This window comes from Hippichthys cyanospilos, chromosome 15 (genome assembly GCF_059441005.1).
Source record: "Hippichthys cyanospilos isolate Australia breed blue-spotted pipefish chromosome 15, RoL_Hcya_1.0, whole genome shotgun sequence".
NCBI classification, from domain to species: domain Eukaryota; kingdom Metazoa; phylum Chordata; class Actinopteri; order Syngnathiformes; family Syngnathidae; genus Hippichthys; species Hippichthys cyanospilos.
Window position 1 is genome coordinate 18,084,006 of NC_142383.1, and position 13,578 is coordinate 18,097,583.

A 13,578-nucleotide genomic window follows, 5' to 3' on the forward strand; every position below is an offset into this window, starting at 1 on the left:
AAAACCCCTACTTTGAAAGTCTTACATTAACCACAAATGAGCATTTCAACAATATCGGATCAAATACATTCAACATCATAGCTCAAAAGCGACCAAAGTTTGGATTCCAAGGAAGCAGGGTTAGAATAAATCACATACCCCAGAGGTGCGTCAGCTGCCATTTCAAGATCCAATGTCCAGATGTGCGATGAGGATTTCCCGATGGTCCGCTCCACGCAGCTCCAGTTGTGGTGATGATGTCGCTCCGGCGGTCCCATTTGCAAGATGTCATGCAACGCTCCAACAAAGCGCTCTGGTTTATTTTCACTTCTTGTACTCGGCGTAAAAAAAAACAAACAAACAAAAAAAACTCTTGCGATTGAAAGTTACTTTACTTTTTTTCCATTCATGAAAATGATAATTCACCTACACAAATTAACAACAAAAAGCCTTGAGTACAAATTTCCCTCGTTAAATAACAGTTTACTCCTTTCTAATCATTGACACCTGTCGCTAACGAGGAAACCCCAATTTGAAGCTGCCTGGCCAATCTGCCCACTTCCGGTTAAGGTCACTAAACAATGAAAACACTGCCCCTTAGTGGCTGGAGTTAAAATGATTACTCGCAGTTTAAACACGAAGACTTCTCACTTGTACCGAAAAAAGAAAATCTGAATTAGAAAATATTGAAGTTATCCACGACAGACAACATTAAGACTTCAACTAATTTAAAATCTTTCATTTGATGTAACCTGAATTTTTTACCTTCAAGCAATGGTTTTCATGAAAAGCCTTATTGTTTGAATTACAAAAAATGAAGATGGCGTCGTTGCTTAAGAATTCATGATGTAAAACACTGGAACAAATTATACATTTTAGTATCTCAATTTTAATTCTTGAATAACTAAAATTATGATACAACTGAATTAAAAAATATTTCAGTACATTTGAAAAGATAGGGAAGGCAACTTTAATTCCACAGTTCATATTTACAAGTTAAACATTTTAAAGTAACTTTTTCAATGTCAAGCACAGCGCAAAATTACGAGACATGGATATCAACAAAAAGAAAGAAAATGAAACAAATCACAATTATTGCTTTGAGTGTTCCAGCACATGTTGTAATTCTCAACTGATATCCAAGGAAGACTTCTAAAAAAAAAAACACTTGGAATTCAAATAAAGATAAAAAAAAAAAAAAAAAACAAGAAACAAGACAGTATACTTACTAAAAACAGGTCAATTATTTACAAAGAGATGCTAGATGCGACTTTTTTTCAGACCGATACCAGGATACGGACTCAACTGTTGTCCAAACACCGATATGATTATGTATACATTGACTTTCAAAAAACTTGATACTAAAAATGACATTACCTAAACCTTCATTGATCACTGCTATCTTCAACAGCACACTTGTGCTTCTTCAACAATGATTTAATTGAAAATCTTTGGCCACAAATTGAACAGGGAAAGGGTTTCTCACCAGTGTGGGTTCTCATGTGCGTTTTCAAATGTCCATTTTGAGAAAATCTTTTCCCACAAGTCGAACAAGCAAAAGGTTTCTCACCGGTATGGGTTCTCGCGTGAACATTCAATTCTTGTTTTGACTTGAATTCTTTCCCACAAACTGAACAGGCAAAAGGTTTCTCACCAGTGTGTGTTCTTGTGTGTAATTTTAGTTGTCCGTTTCGAGAAAATCTTGCACCACAAACCAAACAGGCAAAAGGCTTCTCACCAGTGTGGGTTCTTGTGTGTACTTTAAGTTGTTGCTTGCTAGAAAACTTTTCTCCACAAACCAAACAGCCAAAAGGTTTCTCACCAGTGTGGGTTCTTGTGTGTTCTCTCAAGTTTCCATTTTGAGAAAATGTTTTACCACAAATGGAACAAGGAAAAGGTTTCTCGCCGGTGTGGGTGAATGTGTGTTCTATCATGTTTCTTTTATTAGAAAATCTTTTACCACAATACGAACAGGCAAAAGGTTTCTCACCAGTGTGAATTCGTGTGTGTTGTTTCAAGTTTCCATTGAGAGAAAATCTTTTACCACACACCGAACAGACAAAAGGTTTCTCACCGGTGTGGGTTGTTGTGTGTACATTTAGTTGTTGCTTTCTAAAAAACTTTTCACCACAGACCAAACAGGCAAAAGGTTTCTCACCAATGTGGGATCTCGTGTGTTCTCTCATGCTCGTCTTATGAGAAAATCTTTGACCGCAAACTGAACAGGTAAAGGGTTTCTCACCAGTGTGGGTTCTTGTGTGTATTTTTAGTTGTTCCTTTCTAGAAAACCTTTGACAGCAAACCGAACAGGGAAATGGTTTCTCACCTGTGTGGCTTCTTGTGTGTACTTTTAAGGAACTACTAAGAGAAAATCTTTGACCGCAAACGGAACAGACAAAAGGTTTCTCACCAGTGTGGCTTATCATATGTCTTTTCAAATTGGTCTTGTAGCCAAACGTTTTATCACACTGAGAACATTTCCAACGTTTGCTGTCAGTGTGAGGTGGCGTCTCATCTTCGTCACTATCATCATCATCATCATCATCGGTGTGAGAAGAGCGTGACATTGTGTCGTCACTATCTGACATTGGAGCTAACCAGCTGTCGGCTTGTGATCCTCTGCCGCGCTCGCCATCAATATTCAATGTCATGTATTGACTGGCTCTTGGAGACTGCCCTTTCCTTTCTTCATATTGACTTTCTTCATCTTCCAACTTCACGTGGACACCAGTCACTGGCAACTCTGTTATCTCATCCTCCTCTTTCAAGCATGGTGGCAGCTGCTTCTGTTTTTTGCCTGCAGGAGGTTGTGACTCCTCCTCTTCAACGTCAGACCACTCCGACTTTTGCCGTTCAGGACCGAGATATTCTTCATCCACGTCTGTGGGACAAAAGACCACATTTTTAGTAAAGGCGTTTTTTTTTTTTTTTTTTTGCAATGACCAACGCTGGCAAATGAAAGGAAAACCAGCATGGTAATTGGGACAGCTCAATCACCCTTTTTTGGCGCCGAGTCCAAGTCTCACATTTTGGCATGTCTAATAGTGTAGAATCGAACGTGCTGTTCAAACTTAACCATACAATTGTTGAAAAGTATTGACTAAGCAAGTAACAAACCTGCCGGGTTTAATACAAGTGGAGGCCTATTGGGAAGCTTTTCCAACAGTTGACCTTCTTCTCGCTCCTTCTCCTCTTGAGCTCCACCAAGCTTCTCGTCGACCTTCACTTTCGTTCTTCTCATTTTCACTCCAGGGTCAGCACACTTTGCGCTCGCACTTGATGTCGGTGGCTCGCAAGCTAAGCTAATCTAAACAAGGCCGAGAAGCTTCAATTGAGACTATACCGAATTGAACCACAAATGAATATGTTGTAAACAAGTCAAATAAAGTAGCAATAGATGCGCAGTTTTTTCGGGACTTCTAGTCCAAATTCAGGAGTATTTTTTTTCTTTAACTCGCGTGGATCCGTAAAAAAACAGCCAGGTTTAGTTCATTTTTCGTCAGCACCTGGGGTCGCGGGTCTTTTACGTCATTTCCGCAATGTCGCAGCTTGTCTGGCGTCACTTTGTTCTTGTGTTATTATAAACGAATTATTTCTGCCAGTGCTACGGTATAGCTCACGTATAGAAGCATACAACTAAATATCAACTCATGTACATATATAGAACATGTTTTTCTTTTTTGTTTGACAGAGTTTGACATCTGTGATCTACAATGTTCCTTTGTCACTTCAAGCTTCACCTTTTGCGTCGGTGTTTCAGTTTTGTTTTGTTTGGTTTTTGAAATTATTCCTCAATCAAGTGCGAGCGCAAAGTGTGACAAAAATGAGTGTTGATGAATTGAATGCACGTGAGAAAAGCACAGGTTTCTGTTGTCCTAACACGTGGAAACACTGCTATCTAAAGGCGAGTACGCGCAGTTGCTGTCTTCGAAAGCAAAGCTGAATTCCAGCTGCATCATGTAGCGCGTCGTTTTTCATTTTAGGAATACATGGGCGTTAAACGGCTTTAAAAAATCCCGAAATCGAACTGGAAATTGGTAAACATTGCTATTAAGAATCCATCGCCATTTTATTGCAATCGAACGCACGAATTACATCTTGTTTCAAATCGTGCTTGTCGAATCATCTTGGCTTTGTTTAGCTTCGCTTGCTAGCCGCTAACAACGTCGACGCGTTTGTTGCTTCAGCAGACATCGAGTTCGAGCGTAAAGTGTCAAAACCATCAAGTGAAAGTGTGTACAAGAATGAAAGTAAAGACGGAAGATGAGCTTGTTGGATCCCAAGAGGAAACGGAGGGTCAAGAAGATCAACTCGTGAACGCGCTTTGCAAACAGCCTCCACTTGCGTTCAACTCGACAGGTTTGCCACGTGCTCAATCACTGCATTACAACAGTGTCTCTGTTTATTTTGAACGGCATCTTAACTAGTGACGTCTAAACAGCGTTAAAGTTCAACTGGCCCTTAGATTAACTGGCTCGCGATTCCGGATGAGGGTCGATTGTTGACATGTTTTCTGTTTCCTGACTGCGCATTCGTCACAAGCAACGTGGAAACATTTTTAACTGTTTAACTGTCCCGTTCATTCATAAACACGCGAAACAAAGCGGCTGCTTTCCAACTCCTGGTCGTCTCCAAGCAAAAAATAAACATAATGAGAATATAAAAAGAATAACAATAAGTGTGACGCGAAACTGGCACCGAGTAGAATAGTGGATCCGTGCTAAATGCTTGCAAACGAGAGGTCGAGATGTACACTCTGCAGGTGGCAAATTTAGCCTTTGTCAGGCTGAGGCCAGGTTAATGAAAAATCCTCTGCCACCCATGAGGTTAAACCCTACATATAAAATACCTAACAGCAGACAAAATTTACCAAACAAAATGTGTCTTGTGTTCCACAGATGTAAGTGAAAAACATATTGATCCCAGGCAGCAGGAGCCAGAGTTACCTGACATTAAAAAGGAGGAGTCAAAAACCTTTGGTGACAAAGACGTGGAGCAGGTGCTGCGCCCCGATATCAAAGAAGAGAAACTGCTACCATGCATAAAAGAAGAAGGTGAGATTACAGAGTTGCCAGTCACTGGTGTCCATGTGAAGACCGAAGGAGAAAAAGGTCAACGGGAAGAGAGGACATTGGCCGAGCCTCCGAACAGCAGCACCAGCCAACACGAGACAACAGAAAATAAAAAAGAGCAAGCTGGAGGATCACAAGATGACAGGTGGTTAGCTCCAATGACAACCAGTGAAAACCCAACGTCACCGTTTTCTCATACTGATGACGATGATGAAGAGTCACACTGTGTGATGACGCGTCACACTGACAGCGAACGTTGGAAATGTTCTCAGTGTGGAAAAGCGTTTGGGTACAAGTTCTCTTTAAAACGACACATGATGGCCCACACTGGCGAGAAACCTTTTGTCTGTTTGGTTTGTGGTAAAAGATTTTCCCAGAAAGAAAACTTGAGACAACACATGCAAACCCACACTGGTGAGAAACCTTTTGCCTGTTCGGTTTGTGGTCAGAGATTTTCTGTTAAGAAAAACATGACGACACACACAAGAACTCATACTGTTGCGAAACCTTTTGCCTGCTCGGTTTGTGGTCAAAGATTTTCTAGAAAGGGAATCTTAAGCGACCATTCAAGAACCCACACTGGTGAGAAACCTTATGCCTGCTCAGTTTGTGGTCAAAGATTTTCTAAAAAAGGTAACTTGAGACAGCATGCAAGAACGCACACTGGTGAGAAACCTTTTGCTTGTTCGATTTGTGGTCAAAGATTTATCCAAAATGGACACTTGATTGCGCACGCAAGAACTCACACTGGTGAGAAACCTTTTCCCTGTTTGGCTTGTGGTAAAAGATTTTCTCATAAGATAAGCATGGAAAAACACACAAGAATCCACACTGGTGAGAAACCTTTTGCCTGCTTGGTTTGCGGTCAAAGATTTTCAAGAAAGGGAATCTTAAAAGACCACGCAAGAACTCACACTGGTGAGAAACCATTTGAGTGTTCAATTTGTGGTCAAGGATTTTCTCAACGGGGAGCCCTGAGACAACACACGAGAACACACACTGGTGAGAAACCGTTTCCCTGCTCGGTTTGTGGTCAAAGATTTTCTCAACAGGGGGCCTTGAGACAACACACAAGAATCCATACTGGTGAGAAACCATTTGCCTGTTTGATTTGTGATCAAAGGTTTTCTCTCAAGGTCTACTTAAATTCACACACAAGAACCCACACTGGTGAAAAACCCTTTTCCTGTTCGGTTTGTGGTCAAAGGTTTTGTCGAAAGGAGCTACTAAGAGTACACATAAGAAACCACACTGGTGAGAAACCTTTTGCTTGTTCTATTTGCGGTAAAACATTTTCTAGTCGCGCATACATGCAAGTACACGCAAAAACCCACACGAGTAAGAAACCTTTTGCCTGTTCGATTTGTGGTCAAAAATTGCAAACTAAGTGTCAAGCGAACAGGCACAAGTGTGCTGGTGAGAATAGCAGTAATCACTGAAGGTTTATATGATGCCAAAATGCATGTTTTTGTGGGCACTAACCATTGAAGATGAATGATTTGTGTGCTGGTAGTGTGTTTTATATGTCTATTTATATGTACTTTTCTTTGCTAATTTTTGATTGTATTTATATTCAAAAGGCGGCATCAACCTGCCACATGTTTACAGAATAATTTAGCAAACTGACGTCTCTAATATGTAATTACCCCTTACTGAGCAAAGCTGTTTTGTGTTGTTGGTTTTTCAATAAATGTATTGTTTGAAAAACATATTTTACATGTTCAATGTTGAATGCAATCCACTGTGTGTGTAATCATAACGAAAGTTATTGTGAATGATATGGGCGAGTATCAACACTGATACTGGAACTTTGTTCAAGGTATCCGTAAATCACTCTTTTTAAACTCCAAAACTAAAATAGAACCCTACTTTGAAACCCCCATTCCAGTTAAGTACCCTCATTCGAATCCCTAATCCATGTTCAAAACCATATTTTGAAAGACTTACCCCAACCACAGTACTTAAACGTTTCAGCACTATCAAATCACACAGGTTCGGCATCATGGTTTGAAAAGATTGTTATGCATGCCAAGCAGGGCAAAATGAATCAATTACATACCCCAAGGATGCGCCGGGCGTCATTTCAAGATCCAACGTCCAGGTGTGCAATGAGGATTTCCTGATGGGCCGCTCAATGGAGCTGCAAATGCATTATGAAAGATCGACAAACGACAGTTTTGTCTTCTTTTGACTTATACTCTGCGTAAGAACAAAAAAGCGTTATTTTCTTGATTGAAAAAAGATGGACGTTTAATTTCTTCAATCGCCACAATTTATGATTGACTCAACCTAATTCACAACAAAAAAAAACCGTCCAAATACAATACGTTTTGCTCCTCACTTAATTAGCGACACCTGTCACTGAGAAGCTAACCCCTGTTTGAAACTGCCTGCTATTTGCCCACTTCCGATTCAAGTCATTAAATGAACGAAAACACTGCCCCTTAGTGGCTGGAGGTACAAAAAATTCAAGCAACTCAACCAGCACAAATAGTTGAATTTATTTTTAAAAAATGGAGGGGAAAATATACACAGAACAAAAACAAAACATGAAGTTAAAAGGTATAGATTATGGTAGGTTTCTTCTTTCCGTTTCTTCTTCTTTTTTTGTTTTTTTGAACCGGTATTTCTGACCAGGAAGTAAAGGTCTTGGACTTCACCTCTAACCATGTGGCGGCCACGAAACATCCATCCATCCAAAGTCTTGGCCGAGTGGCTAAAGGGGCCCAAAACAATTACAATTTCACTCTCCATTCAATCAAGTTATGAAACACTTCTTTCTGGACGTCTCAAATATTTTTGCCAGTTTTCTTGTCCTTTTTCTGCTTTTAATACATGGAACACCCTGCTGAAAAAAAAACTCTTGACACAACACACAAGATACACACAGTATATTTAGCATTTTCTCTCACCTATCAAGGCCGACAGAATAATATTTGAACATGAAACTCACCTCATGCCTCACAATATCATCAGTGAAAAAATCAGGGAGGAGTGCTGTGGTTTGTCTGTTTTGAACTTTTTATTTATGCGTGATAAAGTCGTTTATATGAACGTAAATCCATCGACAACAAAATAGAAACAATGAGGAGTTCCAAGACATTAATTAAGGTCCCCAATGTTACACCCACGACTTTTTTTCTGGCAGATTGCTACTACAAAATAAATACTCATTCATAATAATGACAAAAATCAGGAGACGTTCAACACACAATGCAAGCACACAGATTTTTAGCTATTTGGAAATAGTTGCCAAACAAAGCGAGTATGCAAATTCAACGATCGCTCTCAACAGCACATTTGTGCCTCTTTGTTCCAGACTTACTTTGGAATCTTTTCGCACAAACCGAGCAGGCAAAAGGTTTCTCACCAGTGTGAGTTCTTGTGTGTTTTCTCAAGTGTTGCATTCTAAAAAACTTTTGACCACAAACCAAACAGGCAAATGGTTTCTCACCAGTGTGTGTTCTTGTATGTTGTATCAAGTGCTGCTTTCTTGAAAAGCTTAGACTGCAAACCGAACAGGCAAAAGGTTTCTCTCCGGTGTGCGTTACTGTGTGGCGTCTCAATATTTCCTTTCTAGAAAATGTCTTAGCACAAACCAAACAGGTATAAGGTTTCTCACCAGTGTGGATTCTTGTGTGGATTTTTAAGTTTGCCTTTAAAGAAAATCTTTGACCACAAAGCGAACAGGCAAAAGGTTTCTCACCAGTGTGTGTTCGTGTGTGAACTTTTAAGTTTGCCTTATGAGAAAATGTTTGACCACAAACAGAGCAGGCAAAAGGTTTCTCGCCAGTGTGGGTCCGTATGTGTACAATTAAACATTGCTTCAGCGAAAATCTTTGATCACATACTGAGCAGGCAAAAGGCTTCTCACCAGAGTGGGTTCTAGTGTGTACTCTTAAGCATTCCTTAACAGAAAATCTTTTATCACAAACAGAGCAGGCAAAGGGTTTCTCACCAGTGTGGGTTCTTATGTGTTCTATCAAGTTTCTTTTTCTGGAAAACTTTTGACCACAAACTGAACAGGCAAAAGGTTTCTCACCAGTGTGGCCCATTATATGTTTTTTCAAAGTAAACTTGCGGCCAAATGTTTTTCCACACTGACAACATTTCCAACGTTTGCTGTCAGCGTGATGTGTCAGCGCCCCTCCTGCCTGTTCATGATCATCATTAATTTGAGGAGAATGTGACGTCGTGTCATCATAATCTGCAACGGGAGCTAACCAGCCATCTGGTGGTGATCCCTCACAGTGCTCGCCACATATTTCTGATGTCACGTGTTGACTGGTGCCAGGACGCTCCACGCCATTCGTTTCCGCATCTTGACCGTCTTCCCCTTCGGTCTTAAAATAAGGACCAGTCACCGGCAACTCTGTGAACTCTTCCTCCTCTTTCATGCATGGTGGCAGCTGCTTCTCCTCTTTGACACAGGTGTGCTCTGACTCCTCCTCTTTAATGCCGGCCAACTCTGGCTCCTGTTGCTTGGGACCAAGATAATCTTCACGGTCGCCTGTACGACACAAGACAGATATGATTTGGACACTTCTTGCTTTAGACACGAGAAAACCGGATGCACACAACCCACATTTTGCATGTCAATAACATTATTATGAACGTGCCAGTTAAGAAACACGGCAAGTGTTGAAAAGTAGTGACTGCAAAGACAAACCTAATCGGCGCAGCACAACTCGAGGCTGCAAGCAAAGCGCGTCCAGCGGTTGACCCTCTTGTCCCGCTTTGTCCTCTTGAACCCCACACAATTCCTCTTCGATTTTGACCATCATTCTTGCGCACAATTTCACTCGATGTTCGCAACACTGCAATCGCACTTGATGTCAGCTGAGCCAACAATCAAGTCTGTTTTCATCGGCGGCTAACAGGCTAAGCTAAGCAAGTCAGAAAAGCTTCAACAAAACTGAGACCACCTCTACGGCACCGCAAACGCAGACCCCAAATTGACTACAATAAAGCATTCGCAGGGGATTGTTGTCGAGGCTTGACTTCCAGGACATACAACCCCGCGGAGCAAATGTAGATTTCATAAAAAGGGAAGAAAGGCGAACTCCCATAGAAAGCATCGTCAGAGTAGGGGCTGCCTCCACGTCACTTCCGCCTATAGTGTTACTTGCCGCTGCTGATTCTTTTTTCAGCACATCCAACCACCATCGTTACTATATTGCATTCAAACGCTAGTTTTAACATTTCATGTGCGGCTCAAGTTGTTCCAAGTTCGCTGAAGCTTTTCGGTCTTGCTTAGCTTAACTTATATTAACTTAGTTGATCTTACCTTAGTTTAGCTTGCTAGCCGCTAACGACCACACGTTTTTTTGCCCAGCAGACGTCAAATTCGAGCACAAAGTGTGGTAAACATCAAGCGAAAGTGCACGCAATAATGAAAGTGAAGCTCGAAGAGGAGCCTTGTGGAGTTCAAGAGGAGAAGGAGCGACAAGAAGGTCGAGTTGCGTTCCTCCGAGGTTTGTCTTTTGCTCAGTCACTAGGTGGATATTGACTGTGGATTTAATATGAAATACAAACAGCAACGTCGCAACAAACCAACTTAACCAAACCAAGCGTGTCTTGTGTCCCACAGACTTCAGTGAAGAACCTCATGGTCACAAACTACAGGAGCCAGAGTTGCCTTGTATTAAGGAGTCTGATCCTCTCGGTGGCAAAGAGGAGCAGCTGCGGTCTCCCAATATAAAAAAAGAGGAACAGCCGCCATCATATGTAAAGATGGAGGGGGATTTCACAGACTTGCACGTGACCAGTGTCCATGTGAAGAGTAAAGACGAAGAAGGAGAATATGAAGAGCAAAAAGGGACGGGGTCTTCAAGCAGCAGCTCCAGTCAACACATGACAACAGAAATTGATGGTCAGCATAATGGAGGATCACACAGAGATGGCGTAGTAGCTCCAATGTCATCTGGGGACGATGCAACGTCACAGTCTTCTCACACAGATGGTGAGTCAGAAGGTGCGATGACTCATCACATTGAGAGGAAATGTAGGCAATGTTCTCAGTGTGGAAAAACTTTCAACAACAAGCGCAGTTTGAAAAGACATATGACGATCCACACTGGTGAGAAACCTTGTGCCTGTTCCGTTTGTGGTAAAAGATTTCTTCGCAAGGAAAGCTTGAAACGACACATGCAAACCCACACCGGTGAGAAACAGTTTGCCTGTTCCATTTGTGATCGAAGGTATTCCACGAAGGTAAGACTGACTGAACATACGAGAACCCACACCGGTGAGAAACCTTATGTCTGTTTGGTTTGTAATCACAAGTTCACCTCAAAGAGACAACTTAGCGTACACACAAGAATCCACGCTGGTAAGAAACCTTATATCTGTTTGGTTTGTAATCAGAGCTTCACTGTAAAGGGAAGTCTAAGCGTACACACAAGAATCCACACCGGTGAGAAACCTTTTGCCTGTTCGGTTTGCGGTCGAAGATTTTCTCAAAAAGGACACATGACAAGACACGCAAGAACCCACACTGGTGAGAAACCTTTTGCTTGTTCGATTTGCGCTCAAGGTTTTTCTGCTAAGGATCGCTTGACGGAACATAAAAGAATCCACGCTGGTGAGAAACCTTACGTCTGTTTGGTTTGTAATCAAAGGTTCACTACAAAGACACAACTAAGACAACACACAAAAATCCACACTGGTGAGAAACATTATACCTGTTTGGTTTGTAATCATAGTTTTATTACCAATGCGCAGCTAAGACGACACACAAGAATCCACACTGGTGAGAAACCTTTTGCCTGTTCAGTTTGCGGTAAAAAATTCACAACTAAGTTTCTATCAAAGGGGCACAAGTGTGCTGTTGAGAATAGCAGTTATAAGTGAGGCTGTATATGATATCGGTTAGCATTTATAGTTCCTCTTTTGGTGAGACACCATTGAAACGACGAATGATTTGTGCACTTGTTACGAGATTTGTAATGTCTTGACTTTTCTAACCTTATTTTGATTGTGTTCTTATTAAAAATGTGACACCAAACCTGCCATGTGTCAATGGATTCCTTTAGCAGATGGCCTGACTTTCTGAAAAGCCCCGAAAAAGGGAACTACCTTATTATTATTATAAAGATAGACTTGCATTTTAACTTTCAGTGCCATGAATGAGAATTTTGGTCATGTAAATAACCTGTTTGCCAGTGACCACAAGGTTTTATTTTGTTTTGTTTTATTTTTTTTCAATTTTTTTTCCAATTGGAATTTTCAAAGTGGGTCTCAGTTGACAGAGCACAGTTTGTATTAGAAATCATATTTGTGTTTTTTGCAATAAATGTATTGGTCGCTCTTGATGTTCCTGGGAAAGAAGATAGCAGCATGAAATCGTTAACTGCATTCCCCGCTATCACAAACGGATTGTTTACATTGCTGCCTGTCTGGCTTTTGTACCTCGGGCCAACACAAATGAATAAACGAGGAGCGGAAAAGATACGGAAGGAGATCTGAGAAAGTCGGCTTCCTGTCGGAGATCTGAGAAAGTCGGCTTCCTGTCCGCTCTCCTCGAGAGAAAAAACCTAGTTGTCTTCCTTCCGGTTTGTTGTTTATGAAATGTTCTAGGTGGCCTGAAGCTAACAAAAACATTGAATGTAATTCAGAAAGCACTCACGCGATTGCAATTTTGCTCCGAGTTTTCATCGTCTGGACCACTGTTCCAGACACTTGTGTAACCTTGGCAAAACAACACCCATTTAGTTCTTTTATAGACAGGGGTAATATTTTAAGTTGCCATTTCACTGGTGCTCTCTTCCTTCTTTCACTTACGACTACTCTGTGCCCTTAGCTTATCATTTTTTTTCTCATACACTGGCATCAGAGAGGTAACCTCTAAATCTTCATCAAGGCGTGGATTCTAAAAAAAACAAAAGAAACGTGTGTAACAAAGCATATAAACATCAGTGCAACACAAAATCTTTTCCTTGGTTTTATTTAATCTCAACAAGTGGTGATACAATTTATCAAACAAAAAACAACATTGCAGTAGTTCATTCATATATAAATCAAGATACAGATGAACATTCATAATATAAAGGATTATAACGAAAATAAAGACAGTAAAAGGATATAATAGGGGTATAACAGTTTATACAAATATATTTAAATATGAGTAAATGTCTGTGGGTTGCTGATCCTTCACGTATTGTTTGAATCAATTAATTTTAAGCACAATTTCTTCTCAATAAATTTGCAGCAATTAAAGTCATGTGACATTAACAGGACATGTATTAAAAATGTTGACTAACATTAATTTTCTAACACAGCCAAACAATACATTCTTCCAATCCATCATGGCGTTCTTTTCAATTTTGTTGTGAAACAAATCACACCGTGTCTGTCAAAACAAATTTACAGATGGAAAGTATCAAAATAAGTAAAACTACTTTCCGGACACTTAGCACAAAAGCTGCAGCAAACTATTTTATCTTAAAAGCCGTTACATGGTGGCTTTATTAACGTGGCGTTGTGTGACGTCACCCTTATTTTAATACTTTAACATTGAAAATGACAA

At 40.6% G+C, this 13,578-nt stretch overlaps 3 protein-coding genes across 7 annotated transcripts; 2 read left to right on the forward strand and 1 right to left on the reverse strand.

The window, feature by feature from the left end:
• Positions 1-921: 921 nt before the first annotated feature.
• LOC148412084 (uncharacterized) lies at positions 922-10,564 on the reverse strand. Of its 5 annotated transcripts, XM_088434554.1 has the most exons (3): positions 9,721-10,564; positions 8,422-9,561; positions 922-2,860 (listed from the first exon to the last, which is right to left on the reverse strand). In XM_088434554.1, exons 1-3 carry the CDS (start codon positions 9,833-9,835, stop codon positions 1,365-1,367), a joined length of 2,751 nt encoding a protein of 916 aa, XP_088290680.1. In that variant the 5' UTR covers positions 9,836-10,564; the 3' UTR covers positions 922-1,364. The 5 variants fall into 5 exon arrangements, with proteins under 5 accessions (XP_088290680.1, XP_088290677.1, XP_088290679.1 ...); XM_088434551.1 differs by lacking the exons at positions 8,422-9,561; positions 9,721-10,564 and adding an exon at positions 7,111-7,411; XM_088434553.1 differs by lacking the exons at positions 8,422-9,561; positions 9,721-10,564 and adding an exon at positions 4,954-4,985.
• LOC148412085 (uncharacterized) lies at positions 2,470-6,762 on the forward strand. The gene is made up of 3 exons (XM_088434529.1): positions 2,470-2,954; positions 4,167-4,338; positions 4,878-6,762. The coding sequence occupies exons 1-3, from the start codon at positions 2,952-2,954 to the stop codon at positions 6,488-6,490; spliced, it is 1,788 nt and encodes a 595-aa protein (XP_088290655.1). The 5' UTR covers positions 2,470-2,951; the 3' UTR covers positions 6,491-6,762.
• Positions 10,167-12,164, forward strand: LOC148412086 (uncharacterized). The gene is made up of 2 exons (XM_088434577.1): positions 10,167-10,525; positions 10,642-12,164. Exons 1-2 carry the CDS (start codon positions 10,444-10,446, stop codon positions 11,901-11,903), a joined length of 1,344 nt encoding a protein of 447 aa, XP_088290703.1. The 5' UTR covers positions 10,167-10,443; the 3' UTR covers positions 11,904-12,164.
• The last annotated feature ends 1,414 nt before the right edge of the window (positions 12,165-13,578 follow it).